The following is a 16,865-nucleotide window of genomic DNA, read 5'->3' as shown; positions in this document are numbered from 1 at the left end:
GGCCATCATGATTGCTTGTTGGTAAAAACCCACCGGGTTCACTAATATGCTTGAGGCTATCCTTACCTGGTCTGGCCTACTTGTGAACCAGACTCACAGCAATGTGTTTGCCTCTTAACTGCCATCTAAAATGGCCAAGGAAGCCACTCAGTTGAAGTGCAATTAGGGATGGGCAATGTCATAACCCTCATGGGGACCATGGGGAAACCATTGTCGATCCCACCTTGGGACCCGTGAGTACGAGATTCCCAGGTAGGGGTGAAGGTCACCCAGCTGGAGCTCATTAAAGACTACACATAAAATCCGTCCCAAGCAGAATGCAGTTGTTGATTGTTCCAACAAGGATTGGATTGGGACAGAGGTACTGCCGTGGCAGCGTATTAGACATAGTTCAATAAATCCTTGTTCCACCATCGTTGAGCTTTCTCAAGTTACTAAAGGCAACAAGTTGTGGCCTTCATCTACATTTTTAAAAACTTGCCACATGGCCATCACACCCACCTGCTGCTTTCTCTTTTGCAGGTTTGGCTATAATAAAAAGTAAAACAAACAAAAGTATCAGGGGCTGGATAGAAAATAATATCACTTATCCTTTTAATCAGCCTACCTTTTGGAATGTGTTAACTATTATTGAAGAAAGATAAATAGCTGTACTGTAAAAGCAATGGAATTAATTATTAGATATGTGGAACGTAGAAGGTGATTGAAATTGTATCAGGGATTGATCAAATTTACCATGTGAATTTAGGAAATTTTCAATGAATTAGTCCTGAACTTCCTATGTGAGTGCAATTAACTCATGTTTCAAATTATTTTGAGCAGCAATGTTATATAGTAGTTCCAGGAATGTAAAACTGTTTATTATTATAACAGTGATGACACTTCATAGATCATAGATCATAGAATTTACAGTACAGAAGGAGGCCATTCGGCCCATCGGGTCTGCACCGGCTCTTGGAAAGAGCACCCCACCCAACTCTAAGGGCAATTTTGTTCAAATTATTTAATTGGCTCTGAAACATCTGAGGTGTCCTGAGGTTGTGAAAGATGCTATATAAATTCAAGGTTTTCTTTTAGTGGAGGTCAAGTTACTTTATTGGATCTGTGTTAACGAAATAAGTCATATGATTGGAGGCTGAATTTTGTTTTAAGCCTAGATTTTATCATATTCCCAGGGAACGTACACAAAACCATTTGCTTTTAATCCCGATTCTAGCTGTGAGCACAACATGTTATGCATAATAGCATCGGTATTTCACTAATGGAATACACTGTGCTCCTACACAGATCTCTATCCACCCTGAAAATGGATCTGGAATTCAGCACCAAAGTTCTCAACATATGAGGGTGGATTCTCAATTGCTTATCACCGGTATCGAGATTCCTGACCGGGCAGTGAATGGAGCGTCGATAAAAAACAGGTTTGGTGCCCACGATGCTCCGATCCCCCACTGGCAGTCTCAGTGCTGGACTCGCCTGTGTCAGCGGGAGTGATTTGCACCCATTTCCATTTGATTAATGGTTGGAAGTCCAATTTATCAGCCCCCCCATTATGCACCGACCCCCACAGTGGGAATAACAGATCACCCCCCCCCCCCACAGCACCTCCCCCCCACAGCACCTCCCCCCGCACAGGATGAAGGTGACCCACTGAACCCCCAGCCCCCACCATCAGACCCCCACCATCAAACCCCAACAGAGACCCCAATTTCCTGATATTCAGAGAAGATGTGATGAGAAGCTGTCAATCAAAGCAAGTGTTTATAAGCATTATGGTTGGCACCAAAGTAGTAGTTGGAGCATGAAGGGTAGTTGGAGCATGAAGGGAAAGATAAATAAACAAGCCTCCTAAGCAGCTGTGGCTCAACAAAAACTGCAAATTTTTGGCTAGTGCAATGTATTTCTGTGTGAAATAGAATGGAAGGTTTGCATCTCAAAGGCTGTCAAGCAATATGAAGCCCTTCGAAGTGTACTTGGCTTTCAATGAAGCCTCTGACACTTGTAACAGCTATTGCGTTAAACGTTGTTATCTGAGGCAGCAGATCTTAAGGAAGGATAAGTGAAAATGCAGTGATATTTCATTCTATTGCCTGGACTGCTCTTCGGTTTTCAGGCAGCAGAGACCAGTAGCGATTCTGTGGTGGGGGTCTCAGGTGGGGGTCTCTGTAATGGATGTCTCTGTAATGAGGGTTCTCTATATTAGGGGGTCTCTGTAATGGGGGCTCTGGCCAGTGTCTCTGTAATGTAGGTCTCTCGTGGGGGGAGGGGGTCTGGTGGTGGTGGGGTGGACAGGATTTGCATTGTCGGGGAGAGGCGGGCCCTCTGATGGACTTTGGGGTATCTCTCTTAAGGTTTTATCCCTTTTGCCCACCAGGTTCAGCATGCCAGGGCCACACTGGGAAATATCTGCACTAATTCTCACCCACGTGAATCCTGGCCCAGAGGACTAGAGATCCATGCAAGCTTAGAGAATCCGGTGCCCAGCCCAATAATAGGATTCAAATGGGTCAATTCAATCTAATTGCATCTCCCTGATGGTACGGGGCTCAAACCTTGATACCACGGCCAGCAGGGGACCGGCCGGCACTGATCCCGTTTTGTTGACCGTGATGGATTCTCTGCTGTATTGGGAACTCAGCAACTGGTGGCGGGCAGTGGAGAATCCAGCCCAGCCTTTGAAATGCAAACCTTCCATTCACTTTCACACAGCAATACATTTCATTAGCCAGTGATTCACAGTTTTATTACTCAAGCGGCAGGTGCTTGGTGGATTGTTAATCGACCTTCGCTTCATGCTTGAATGCATCTCCATTACCCAGGCTTTGAAGCTAACCACTATGTTTATAAACACACTTACTATGATTGACAGTTCCTCACCACATCAAAAGTACCTAAATGCTTTTACTTCCTCTTTTTCACAGCAGAAAGCATGTGGCCGGATTGGGAAAGGTGATGGGCAATGGAGAATCCATCCCCCTATGTTAGATCTCAGATGTTCTATAATTCACGTAGTTAAAGAACAGCCAGGTTTCTCAGCCTTCCATCTGCATGTTTCTCGGCAGCAGGAGGCATTGCACATTTGCTGGAGGCGGGACTCTCTAGTCTTGCGCGATTAATGGGATTTCCCATTGAAGCCACCCCACACACTAGGAAAGCTGCTGGCGGGGTGTGCACTGCTGATGGGAACAGAGATTCCCACTGCTAGCGAACAACCAGAGAATTCCGGCCAACATATTCATAAAATAAACCTGAAACTTAAATAAAGGAATGATAAATCTATTGAAGAATATAATGAAAATTTCTATCAGTGCTGAAGTAGTAAACATTTAATATTTAAACTTTATTCTTTCATCTGTTCTGTACAAGTGGTATTGGAATATTAATCCATAATTTCAGTAAATCTTCTTTATAGCCTATTTCCCTGGTTTATAATACACCTTTTGGTTCACTGTGGAAGTATCATATATCTTTTATCAAACAGGTGAAACACAAAGAATGTGATAATTTATAGAAACATCTACGTCAAAAAAAATGTTGGGAGTCTGAAGTAATCTTAATATTGCTATGATTATTTTTGGTAATGAATATGTTCTGTTAGTTGCTGTTTATTGTTTTGTTGTTATATAGTACAGAAATGTCAAGGTGGCAGCGATTCACATAAATGAGAGTTGTTTCTGTTAAAAACTCACCCAGAACTTTAACCTTTGCAAGTTTAGCTGTGAATATGCAAAATAAAAGAAAATGTTTAAATTTCAGGCACGAGATATCAATATAACAACGGCACAAAAACCACATGAAGGGCAATATATGAGAAACAGTTATGTGCTTGTTTGCATTTTTTGCAATGAGTGCTCAGAATGGCACATCAGATATTGGAGAAATATATACAATGCCAGACTCCAGTCGTTACTATTACAATGTAATTCATGTACCTTTCCTTTCACTTTCAATCAAATTTGTCATGTTCTTGTGCTATGGCCGGTAGATATGATGCACAATAGAACATCTAGTTCTTGACTAGTTAAAGTCATTTATTATAAAACGAATGCGTGGTAAAGATAACTATAAGGAATATATTACAAGCTACTAATACTGATAAATTATCCTAGAGCTACTGCAAGTATGACTATCCACCAACACAGCAAACTCCCAACTCCTCGAGGTACAGAGTCACATGGTACATTTACACTGTCACTTGCTGGTCGGAGGTTGTGCACATCATTATATAGATGATTGCTTATGCATATCATCACAAAATTGTATTCTACTTCCAACATTTGCTATCCTTGGGAGTTTTTTTTGAGTAAAACTATAAAATTCCTGAGTGTAAAGGGAAACAAAACCGGGACTTTCCGGGACCTGGCAGGAAGGGGAAAGCAGAACTTGAAGTGGCTCTGACTCCATTTCTGGAAGAATCTCTTGCCAGCTCGTTCCTAATAGCTGACAGGCAGGGTGACTGACGACGCAGAGGCTGGAGGTAGGGACAATGTCAGTGGCCATATCATCAGCTGATGTGATAGGAAGTGCTAGTGCCATGTTTAAAGGGCCTCTCAGCTTCAAACTTTCTTTGCTGCACCATGCATCCCTGCAAGAAACCTTGGACCATTCATCCCTCCATCGACCTGTGAGTATTCATCCCATCAACCTTTGAAGAATTGCTGAGGAAAGACAAAGTCAATTTGGCAGAAGGAAGATCCTGCGAGTCCCCACAATTCATTGATGACTTGTTCAATGCTTGCCACCTGGTTACAAGGGAGGTCCTATTCCCCAGAGACAAAAGGAGGAGGCCTCCCTACCTAACCAATCAAAGACTGTATGGAAATCAGGGAGGAGGTCGGCAGCCATGCGGTTATCCAAACAACTTGATTGCAGTGCTGCAAGCACATCAACATCTTACTCAACTCCATGAAGGTGAGCACCACACATGTTGGCCCCCGGGGGTAAGCAACTGGATAAATGTGAGGGTGGGGATACTGGAGAGGGAAAGCTCAACATGTAGTTGGTAAAAGGCTGATGGTGCAGTTTCCCCTTGGAAAGTAATTGCTGCAACTCTGCCAAAAGGGGCAAGCCTAGCACTGCTGACCTTCGTAAGGTAGCAGTTACCGTGCAAGCCAAAAAGGCAGTGTCTGCTCTAATGGGGCAACTGATATTACTCTTGGTGTTTCCTCTGGAGAAGATGGCACATGGCATGAAAGAAAGATCCAAGATCGGCATTGGATTCCCGATTATCACACTCCTGATGCGAGACTGAAGGATGGTGGTCCTGTGTCCTCCAATATACATACATCAATTTGAACTGCACCAATTCTGTGGGCTCCCTTTTATAGGAGCAGGAAGTGCTAATCATTCTAATAACTGACGTACGTCAACCCCAATAACAGAGAGTTTCCACCTCTGGGGACCATTTATCCATCTCTGAGGAGGGGGAGGGGACCTCAGAGGCTGCAGCACTACATCATTCACCACACCCTTCAGCAGCACAGATACTTTCACCTCAATGGGTGTGAATGTGCTTGTGAGTAAATTCAGACCCACAGCCTGAAGAGAGCACCACACAAGTGTCTGATAGGCTGACAGAGGTTGCGACAGCTGAGGCCACTCACAGGAGACCAGGCCTTTGCTGACCCCTAGGCTGATGACATACCTCTGGAATCATCCATAGGATAACAGATACTGGAAGTCCAGCGTGAAGTGTGTTAAAATCTGGCGGAACCTCCAGACAATATCCACAACCTGGCCTGACAGTGGAGGAGTCCTTCCAGGCTGTGAATGCAGCTATCTCCAACTTGCCTGTGTTGGACCCCTCCATTAAGAGATTGGTGAATCTCCCGGAGATCTGCCAAAGATGCTCCCAGACCTGCACCCCATCACCTTGACCAATGGAGAACATCGTGTAAGAGCACAAAAAAAAAATTAAGAAAACATATCTTATGTGCATTTGGTTCTCATGGGTGATTGGAGAGTTAATGCTTCTCTGCTTGCACTTAATGTTGTAGATCAAAGTCTTATGTTTCTGAAATTTTCCTCAATTGTTGGTTGCTCTCTGGCATTTCAAGAGTGTATGGGTCACCCCAAGAGCTGGCTGAGGTTGATCATTACATTTGTGGTTATCATTCATACATTCCAGAAGTGCCAGATTACAATGGGCAAGGTGTCTTGGTTTAGAGCAGAGAATAGATACCTAAAGTATTGGTGAAAAATGGACCTTTATTTGGTATTATGGCTACAGTGGGAAGGGTAATCGGAATCATGTGTATGAAGATGTCCCTTGTGCCTATATTTTGTCAGAATCACTTTCTACAGTGAAACTGCCTCTTCAAAATCTACAGGTAGCTTATCCCCTGTCTGAAGGGCCAGCCTGCCAATTGCTGTGGCAATGCTTCCCATCCCACTTCCCCTTTCAGACCCCACTCAGTTTATTCCCCTGCAAAAAGGTCAATGGCACGATGAGGGCTCAACTCCAGAACATAGCTACCCGATTATCTCTCCTGCATGAAAAACGCTGTGCTGTACTGGCCTATCCAACCTAAAAAGAAAAATTACCCACAGTGGCCAAACACAGCAATTTTTCTTTATTAATTTACAAGATGTGGGCGTCACTGGCTAGGCCAGCATTTATTGCCCATCAGGAGATGGTAGCGAGCTTCCTTCTTGAACCACAGTGGTCCCTGTAGCGTAAGTACACACACAGTGCCATTAGGGAGGGAGCTCCAGGATTTTGACTCAGCCACAGTGAAGGAACAGCAATATATTTCCAAGTCAGGATGGTGAGTGGCTTGGAGGGAACCTCCAGGTGATGGTGTTCCCAAGTACCTGCTGCTCTTGTCCTTTTAAATGATAGTGGTTGAGAGTTTGGAAGGTGCTGCTTAAGAAACACTTTTCGTCGGTGGTGGAGGGTTTGCATTTTTATGAATGGGGTAGCAATCAAGTGGGCTGCTTTGTTCTGGATGGTGTTGAGCTTCTTGAGTGTAGTTGGAGCTGCATACATTCAGTTAAGTGGAGAGTATTCCATTGCACTCCTGACTTGAGCCTTGTCAATGGTGGACAGGCTTTGGACGGTTAGGAGGTGATATATGCATCGCAGAATTCCTAGCCTTTGACCTGCTCTGGTAGCCACAGTATTTATATGGCTAATCCATGATCAGTGATAACACCCAGAATGTCGATAGTGGGGGATTCAGTGTTGGTAATGCCATTGAATGTCAAGGGGCGATGGTTAGATCCTCTCTTACTGAAGATGGTCATTGCCTGGCACTTGTGTGGCACAAATGTTACTTGCCACTAGTCAGCTCAAGCCTGGATCTTGCTGCATTTGCACATTACCTGCTTCTGTATTTGAAGAGTCGCGAATGGTGCTGAACATTGTGCAGTCATCTGTGAACATCCCTATTTTTGACCTTATGATGGAAGGAGTGTCATTGATGAAGCAACTGAAGATGGTTGAGCCTCAGCTGCCACCACCTTGCTGTTCTTAAAGACAAGCTAAGGCAGCAATGTCCCATGTTCTCTTGTGCACTCATCCTTAAATTCATCGAGGCTGATCAAATTGCAGTCCATTGGATCTGCAACAATGTTAAATCTTTACAAATTGCCTATTTAGAAAAACCTTGCTACATTCCTATTTGGTTTCCTGCCTGCATCTTGTAAAATGTGGAACCAGTGTGCTGATGCCAGAGATTCACCCAAAGTCTCTCATGCAACTTGCCACATGTTTTATAATTCTATGCTGCCAAGGCTACAGTTTCTCTACAGAGTCAAAAGGGTAGGGAGACTAGCAGAAAAGTGTCCGCTTGAGGCATCACCATAGTCAAATAGCAATGTCTTCATATGCATTCCTGCATGAATGGGAGGAACACCTGTCTCTGGGCCTCCTTTACCTGGAAGGGGTGGCGTGGGAATACCATGTCCAGATGGAGGCCACGTGAAGCACTTAGCACTGGCCTTCTGGCTTTGAGATGGACGGAAACCTGTAAAGAACATGTTTGCTAAATTTATTACTTCAATTTGTTCACATACCCACTGAGGCTGCAGGTAACCCTGCCTTGATAATGACTCTCATCCAGATGAGGAGCAGACAGGCCCATTGCAAGTTGACACAGGGCAAACAGGAGCAAGGACCTGAGTAGGAAGAGGCAGTTGGGCCTCTATAATCAAGAGGCTGGTGAAAATGGAACACTCCAACACGAGCATTGGCTCAATTGCTGGCGGTGTTCTCACCTAGAAATGAGCAAAAGACATCCTGTTTGTCCCAGGATGTGGTTACTCGTATCTATCAACTTCCCCAGTATGAGTTGCAGCCACAAGGACTCTGTAGGAGTAATGCAGACTACCTTTCCTGCAATGAGTGAATGTCTGTCCAGGTGCCCTTTATATATGGCGCCAGAACCCTCGGCCACAAGGTAACTGCGGAGCAGGTGATTTCCTACCCACCCACGATGTAATTTGCCGAGATCCTCGTGGATACACAATTAATGAACTGCAAAGTGAAATATTGTGGGCGGCACGGTGGAGCAGTGGTTAGCACGGCTGCCTCACGGCACCAATGACCTTGGTTTGATCCCGGCCCCGGGTCACTGTCTATTTGGAGTTTTCACATTCTCCTCGTGTCTGCGTGGGTCCCATCCCCACAACCCAAAGATGTGCAGGGTAGGTGGATTGGCCACACTACATTGCCCCTTAATTGGAACAATTAAAAAAAAATTTTAAGTGAAATATTGTGCGTGTTCTCCTGCCCCACTGCCCAGGTGGAATCACGCTGACTTTCCAACAGACTTAGTCTGCAGAATGGAAAATTGTGGCCCATGTGCGTTGAAATACGAGTAAGTTCTGAGGTACCATAAAGTTTTATCAAATAAATTTGTTAGGATTTAGAACTAGATCTCTGCACTGCTCTAAGATAAATAAGATTCAGCTAACCAGCGAATACATAACAATGAATGCGACTGAATATCCACCATAGATCCGAAATGGAATCACCTCCTCCTCTATTTAAGTATATTTAAATTTAAGAATGTATTTAAACTACGGTCAAGAGGTGAAGGAATATACCCAAATATGAACCAGCATTATTCAGTAGTGCAGGTGTTCCTCATTCTGTCACCATTTGTCTCTGTAGAATGCAGTCGCACTGTGACCAGACAAACTGAAAACTCTTTACCTTTTCCAGTAGCAGCCAGTTTTTGTTTCTTTTCTTTTTCTGAAAGAGGAAAACAGTTTAATTCTAATGTTAAACCTTAGAGGGCATAACGAGGGAGGGCTTAATGAACTGTCTACAAAATACAGAATAATAAGTGAGAATCAACATGGTTTTAGAATGTTGGCATGTAAAATTCTCACGAGTACAATTCCAGTGGTGTGTGTCTGGAACACACCTGCAGCTTAACTTGGCCACTGTCGCTGATGAAGTCCCTGTGGTCACAGAGAGAGACCCCAAGAAGAGTTGAACTTTGACAACAAATACAGCCTTTCCCCACTGAAGAGATTGAAAACACTAGCCTGAAATTGTTGTGAGTTACTCGCTGCTGAATTCCCACTTTCTGAGGGCCACAATATTTGTAAAAAAAAAATTATTCATTCGTGGGATGTAGGCATTACCAGCTAGGCAATGCCTAATGGCCCTTGAGAAGATGATGGTTAGCTGCCTCCCTGAACTGCTGCAGTCCATGTGGTATAGGTACACTCACAGTGCTGTTCGGGAGGGAGTTCCAGGATTTTGACCCAGTGACAGTGAAGGAATGGTGATATATTCCCAAGTCAGAATGCTGAGTCCCTTGGAGGGGATCATCCAGGTGGCGGTGTTCCCATGCATCAGCTGCCCTTGTCTTTCCAGGTGGTAGCAATCTTGGGTTTGGAAGGTGCTGTCTAAAGAGACTTGGTGAGTTATGCAGTGCATCTTGTAAATGGTACACTACTACCACGCAAGTTGGTGGTGGAGGCTGTGAATGTTTGTTGATGTGGTGCCAATCAAATGGGCTGCTTTGTCTTGGATGGTGCCAAACTTCTCGAATGTTGTTGGAGCTGTATTCATCCCGATAAGTGGAGTGTACTCTACCACACTCCTGACTTGTGATTTGTAGATGGTGGACAGGATTTGGGGAGTCAGGAGCGAGTTACTTATCGCAGGATTCCCAGGCTCTGACCTGCTCTTGTAGCCATAGTATTGATATGGTTGGTTCAATTAGGGTTTTGGTCAATGGTGATCCCTGGGATGTTGATAATGGGGGATTCAGTGATGGCAATGCTATTGAATGTCAAGGAGAGATGTTTAGATTGTCTCTTGTTTGAGATGGTTAATGCCCAGCACTTGTGTGGCATGAATGTTACTTGCCACTTATCAGCCCAGGACAGAATGTTCAAGGTCGTGCTGCGTATGAACATGGACTGCTTCAGTATCTGAGAAGTTGCTTATGGTATTGAACATTATGCATTATCAGCAAACATCACCTTATGGTTGAGGGATGATCATTGATAAAACAATTGGAGATATTTGGGCTGAGGACACTATCCGAGGAACTCCTGCAGCGATGTCCTGAGGTTGAGATGGTGGTCTCTCACCACCATAACCATCTTTCTTTGTGCCAGTTATGACTCCAACCATTGGACGTTTTTCCCTGATTCCCATTGACTTCAAGTTTGCTCATAATCCTTGATGCTACATTCAGTCAAATGCTATCTTGATGTCAAAGGCAGTCACTCTCACTTCACCACTTAAGTTCAGCTCTTGTCCATTTTTGAACAAAGATTTCAATGTGGTATGATGCCGAATGGTCCTAGCAGAACTCAAAGTGAACAGTTATTATTGTGTAAGTGAATCATAGCACTGTTGACAACAGCTTCCCATCACTTTGCTGATGATGAGTGAAAGTCGACTGATGGAGTGGTAAATTGGCCAATTGGATTTATGGGAATACTATTTATGGGAATGACATTTGTGGGAAATTTTTCACATTGCTGGGTAGATGCCAATGCTGCAGTTGTACTGGAACAATTTAGCTTGGAGGCGCAGCTAGTTCTGGGATACTGTCAGAGATCATAGTCTATGCTGTATCGAGTGCCTTCAGCCTTTCATTTAAAATGAATTGAGTTGGCTGAACACTGGCATCTGTGATGTTGGGGACCTCCAGAGGAGGCCAAAATAGATCAATTACTCAGCAGTTCAGGCTGAGGATGATTGCAAATACTTCAGCCTTGTCTTCTGCACTGATGTGCTGGGCTCCCCCAACATTGAGGAAGGGAATATTTGTGGAGCCTCCTCCTACCATTAGTTGTTCAATTGTCCACCGCCATTCGTGACAGTATAGCATATAGAACATAGAACATAGAATAGTACAGCACAGAACAGGCCCTTCAGCCCTCGATGTTGTGCCGAGCATTGTCCGAAACCAAGATCAAGCTATCCCACTCCCTGTCATTCTGGTATTTGAACTGATCTATGTGTCCTATGTTTGCTTAGGTCTGTCTATCTTAATGGGGTATGTGTGTCTGTGTGTGCGCGGGGGGGGAGAAGATGTCTGGTTGTCGGGGGTGGGGGTGGGATGGGGGAGGTGATGGGGAAAGTCTGACGATACCTGGTGGTATTCCCAGATGTAGAAAAGGGGGCCATCTTTAAGATGGCGGTGCAAACCATATCCCTAGATTCTCAGTGTCAAAAAACATGGAGCAAAAACTTGGCTGTTCATCTGGAGAGATTAATGCCATTTTTCGGTCTGAACCTGACACTGACAAATTTTGGGAAAATTCTGCTCCTCACAGAGCTAAACTGTGTGTGTACTCCTTACAGAGGTATTCCTGCACATGTTCATGTGTACGGTTTGCATTACATAGAATTCCCAGCTTCAACAATACTCAAACGTTTGATACAATCCAGGATAAAGCAACTTGCTTCATCAGCATTCATCCGCCATTTTAAACATTCACTCCTTCCACCACTGCATTATGGCTGCAGCAAGTACCATCTACAAGATGTACTTCACCAAGGCTTGTTTAACAATATCTACTGAACACTTGACCTCTACCATCTGGAAAGACAAGGCAGAACATGCATGAGACCGCCACCACTTTCAAGTCCCCAACCGAGTCACATACCATCTTTACTTGGAAACATGTTCCTGGGTCAAAATTCTAACAGTACTGTCAGTGTCCTCATGCCACACAGGATGCAACAGTTTAAGATAGCTCATCACCACCACCTTCTTGAGGGTAAGAAGTGATGGGCAATGAATGCTCACCTGAACTGTGATGCTCACATCCCATGAACACAAAAATATCAACACATCAAACTGATTGCTTCTTTACCTTTCTCAGCAGCAGCAGGTTTTTGCTTCTTTATTTTCTCTATGAAACGAAAATAGCTGTTTAGATTTTTTCACTCTTAATGAACATCAGTACAATTTGCAAAAAGTAAAACCTTTATAAGAACAGCAAATAAAAATGTGTAGTTTAGAGGCATATTAGAACATTGAGTAACTGTATTGCAGCATGTAATGTCGACTGGAATTTTTGTTGGACTCATTCCAATCTCCTGCTGCAACTTCAGCAGTGGCATTGTCGAGTGTTTGCACCATTTCTCTGAGACTCCTGTCAATCCTCCGGCAAAGTTACAGAGGGAAATCGGGAAACACCATCACTGGGGAATGGGGAACCAGACTTAAAGAACTGAAGGCCTATCCTGTTCTTATGATCCTAACACCTGCAGAAATTCCACCCCCCAGTTATAAAAAAAGTTTCATTTTTTGATGATATATCTAGACAAATTTCGAAGGAGCTTTTTAAGAAAAATAAATTATCCAATTTTTGTATTTTCTGGACCACTATTTCTCATGCCACTTTCTTACATACACAGAGCTGTAGATTATCAGGTCTTGGGGATCTGTTGGCTCTCAATCCTATCAATTCCCCCAACACTATTTCACTACTAACATAGATTTCCTTCAGTTCCTCCCTCTCACTGAACCTTATGTTCCTCAACATTTCTGGTATGTTATTTGTGTCCTCCTTTGTGAAGACAGAACCAAAGTGTGTACTTAACTGGTCAGCCATTGTTTTGTGCCCCATTATAAATTCCACTGTTTTTGACTGTAAGGGACCTACATTTGTCTTAACCAATATTTTTCTCTTCACATACCTATAGAAACCTTTACTGTCAGTTTTAATGTTCCCCACAATCTTACTCTTGTACTCTATTTTCCCTTTCTTAATCAATCCCTTTGCCCTCCTTTGCTGAATTCTAAATTAGGCCAAATCCTCAGGTTTTCTGCTTTTTTGGGGCCAATTTGTATGCCTTTTCCTTGGATCTAATACTATCTCTAATTTCCATTGCAAGCCATGGTTTTACCTTTGCCAATTTATTTTTGCACCAGTCAGGAATAAACAATTATTGAAGTTCACCCATGCACTCTTTGATATCTGGAAGCAGCTTGCCATCAGTAATTGTCTAGTTATAGTGCTGAGAGTGGCATTTATGTTGATCTCGTGAGAAGGGGGAGGTGGGATGCAATGCCATAAAGCAATGTTTCAGGGTCAACAGCTACCTGCAGTTATTTTGTGGAGGAGCCAGAAGGGGTTTCTCACTAAATACAAGCATTTTCCAAGCACATTGGGCTTTCATTCAGAGGCCAACAGCAATTCCACAAAGTGGATAAGGTACCCTAAAACCATAAGAAATAGTCAGAGTTTGTGTTACACAAGCTCCATCTAGTTATTATTCGATTTACAGTTGGTGTCACATACAGATTGTAGGTGCACTCTTTATTTCCCATGATCAATTATGGAAGGAGGAGTCCCTTTTCTTACCTTTTTTGAGTGTGTATCACAGTAAAATAATTCAGAAGCAAGCTTTTGAGAGTTTAAAATTAAAGAGGTTATTTATTCTCACATATTTTCCCCGAATTAAACATAGCATGAGACACACTGAGATTAGGCACAGGTTAAAGTGATCTACTTTTACATATTAGTTTCTCAGTCTCTGGTTTATGATCTCTGGTTTTTCATGAGGCTGGTCTAGTTTCTAAGATGGTTTCAATGCTTTAAATTTGAAGTGAAGGTCTTGTAAAAATGAAAAGTTGACAGCAAGTTGCTATAATGTTTGTCGTTGAAATTGTAGGAGATTGGTTTTCAGTTGAATTTTAACTAGGAGAGTTTATTTACTTTGGCTAACTGATGTCTTGCAGCTTGTTTTGTGTCTGGTTCACAGGCTGGCTGAACTATGGGTTTTGATGGCTTTGGTGCCTGCAGCCAACTCATGACTGTTTTTTTATTAAAGCCTACAACATGGCTCCCTCACCAAGTGACTTTCAACAAATTCAAGTGTGTTTCCAAACAAGGAGGGGTATTTATTTTGATACCACATTCTGTGTTGTGGGTTAACACCTCTGAGGGTTGGAGACAATCAAATGGGACTGTGATAGGGGCCATTCACTTCCAATTGCCACCATTTATTTTTATCTTCCACTTTGAAACATGGAGACAGACAATGGCTGTGAATGTCGTTATATAATTAGGAATTCACTTGAGATTTGATACTATCTGTAGCTAAAATGCTAATGGTCACATGATTTGCAGCAGTCATTTTAATAGCTTGTTTGTGTTCAGGTTTTACAGTATTGACTAAAAGTTCACAATATACCGGCATGCCACTAACATTTGAGTTTGATTTGAATAGCCACTCTTAACTATTACCTATATCAAGCAGTTGCCCGAGCAACTAAAGGTCATCATGATGTACTACGAGGATTAATCACACAAGGAAGATTGTGACCCACTTTAGGATCCCATTCTGCCTTTTCCACATTCATGAAATGGTTGCATTGATATTTAATTGCTCTTTCAGTATAATATTCTACCCTCCATCGCGTAGCTTTCTAAGTCCATTGGTGAGGGGCAACTTCCTTATCTTTGTATAACTGTTGGGCCAGATATTCAATGTGGGATCAGGAACCCAACATTTTGATGAATTCTGGGTTGGACTGTGTTGTACTAGCAACACAATCTTCAAATTCAATTGTCCCAATTGGCTACCAGACTAGTTTTATGTCTAATTAGAGACACTGGAGAGGGGATGCTCAGCAAAGGCAAGCAGCAACCATGTTGGGGGTTGCCCATTGTCTTGCCAATTTGAATACGCAGCTCCCCAGGAGGTCAGGAAGTGGAGCAAGACAGAAAGGCTATTGCAGTACAAATAAAGGCTAGAACTCATGTCAGCATTAATTGGCCCAACAAACCATCTATACAAATTTATTAAGACCCCCAAGGTGAACTCGACAGCTGTGCATGAATGTGCACAAGAATGTTCGAGCTCTCCGGGAAAAATTGTGAAGATTAAATTTTCTTCCAGACAGGCCCTTTAACGTGCGCTTTAAAAGGTTTAAGGAGCAGTTAATTGGAGCTGAGAACTTTTCCCATTCTTCCCTCCCAAACCCCCACCCCACCCAATGCTAACCTATTAAAAATTCTGAACTGTCCCAGAGGCACTGGGATGCTGACACAACCTCTGGAACTGCCATTTGTAAAACTCAGCAGCACCGGACCATGAGCCCACTGTTGTGATCTTGTTTGCATGCCATTGAAGTGTAAAGCTGTTACTGTTCAGCAGAGCAATGTTTAATGTGGGACTGGAGAATAACACTGCTCCTGGTTTGTGTCATGATATACATCAGCATATCATAGTGCAATCACACACACACTGACACACTGATGGACATACAGTCGGACCAACCAACATACACAACATCGCAGCCAATCACCAGTGAGAGCACACGCACTATAAAGACAGGGGACACCAGAGTTCCCGCTCATTCTAGCAGCAGCCAGCACAGAGCACAGATCTCACAGCCTGCCTCTCAGACATTCACCATGTGCTGAGTGCCTCACCTAGATAGTGATAGGACAGTGTCCAGAGATCAGCTGGTAATGCACGTACCCAAAGTTACAGTATGTTATTACAGTTGAGTTGTTAATAAAATAGAGTTACACCATCTCCAGCTGTGTTGACCTGGTTGTAGACCAGAACACCCAACACGACATGGTTCCAGGAGTGGACGCATACTAGCCCCTGTGAGACCTACCTGCAGCTTATCAGCAATCCGCCATCCTGCAGCATGGAGAACATCAACCAGCCGCCACCGCTACGCATCGCTGGCAATCTCGGGGTGAATTGGAAGCTTTTTAAACAGTGCTTCCAGCTCTTCCTAGAGGCCACAGACAGTGAGAATGCATCGGACACCAGGAAGATTGCCCTCATTTTCTCCACGGCAGGGCAACACGCCATCCACATTTTTAACTCCCTGACATTCGCGGATGGCGAGGACAAAACCAAATACAAGACGGTACTCCTAAAATGTGATGAACATTTCAGCGTTGAAGTCAACGAAAGCTTCGAAAGGTATCTGTTCCAGCAGTGCCTGCAGGGTAAGGATGTCCTTTCCAGTCTTATTTAACGCACCTCCGCATCCTCGCGCAGTCCTGCGGCTATGGGCCCACCTCTGACTCCATGATACGCGACCAGATAGTTTTCGGGGTCATGTCGGACACACTGCGCCAGCAGCTCCTTAAAATCAAGCAACTCACCCTAGCGAAGGCCATTGAGACCTGCGTCCTGCATGAGAACGCCACCAGCCAGTACTCACACATCCAGACGGCTGAAACAGCGCGGCAGGGGCCCCACGAGGCGGAGCGGGTCCAGACGATCGAGTACCTCCCGGCCCGCGGCGGCCATTTTGCATGCTTTGCGAGGCCTCCCGCGCTTGTACGCGCCAAAAGAGGGGACGTTGACACGGAGGAACGTGATGCGCAGGCGCGCACTATGCGAGACCGCACCGCGCATGCGCGGTGGCGCAACGAACGCACTGACGTCATGACGTGCGACAACT

The 16,865-nt window shown here is 44.0% G+C and overlaps 1 protein-coding gene across 50 annotated transcripts in view; it reads right to left on the bottom strand.

Moving 5' to 3' along the window:
• The window catches only part of LOC140410753 (uncharacterized), a 526,658-nt gene that overhangs the window by 286,082 nt on the left and 223,711 nt on the right, over nucleotides 1–16,865 (bottom strand). For 48 of the 50 annotated variants that reach the window (XM_072499281.1, XM_072499289.1, XM_072499285.1 and 45 more), the window contains 4 exons: nucleotides 12,295–12,333; nucleotides 9,158–9,196; nucleotides 3,690–3,716; nucleotides 502–528 (listed from right to left, as the gene is read on the bottom strand). In XM_072499281.1, coding sequence (XP_072355382.1) covers nucleotides 502–528; nucleotides 3,690–3,716; nucleotides 9,158–9,196; nucleotides 12,295–12,333 — 132 coding nt within the window. The remainder of the gene's footprint in view (nucleotides 1–501; nucleotides 529–3,689; nucleotides 3,717–9,157; nucleotides 9,197–12,294; nucleotides 12,334–16,865) is intronic. The other 2 variants (XM_072499299.1, XM_072499305.1) reach the window with 1 other exon arrangement.

The sequence above is a fragment of the Scyliorhinus torazame genome, chromosome 4 (assembly GCF_047496885.1).
Source record: "Scyliorhinus torazame isolate Kashiwa2021f chromosome 4, sScyTor2.1, whole genome shotgun sequence".
NCBI classification, from domain to species: domain Eukaryota; kingdom Metazoa; phylum Chordata; class Chondrichthyes; order Carcharhiniformes; family Scyliorhinidae; genus Scyliorhinus; species Scyliorhinus torazame.
Note: the sequence above shows the minus strand (reverse complement) of the source record. Positions and strands in the feature narration are given on the sequence as shown.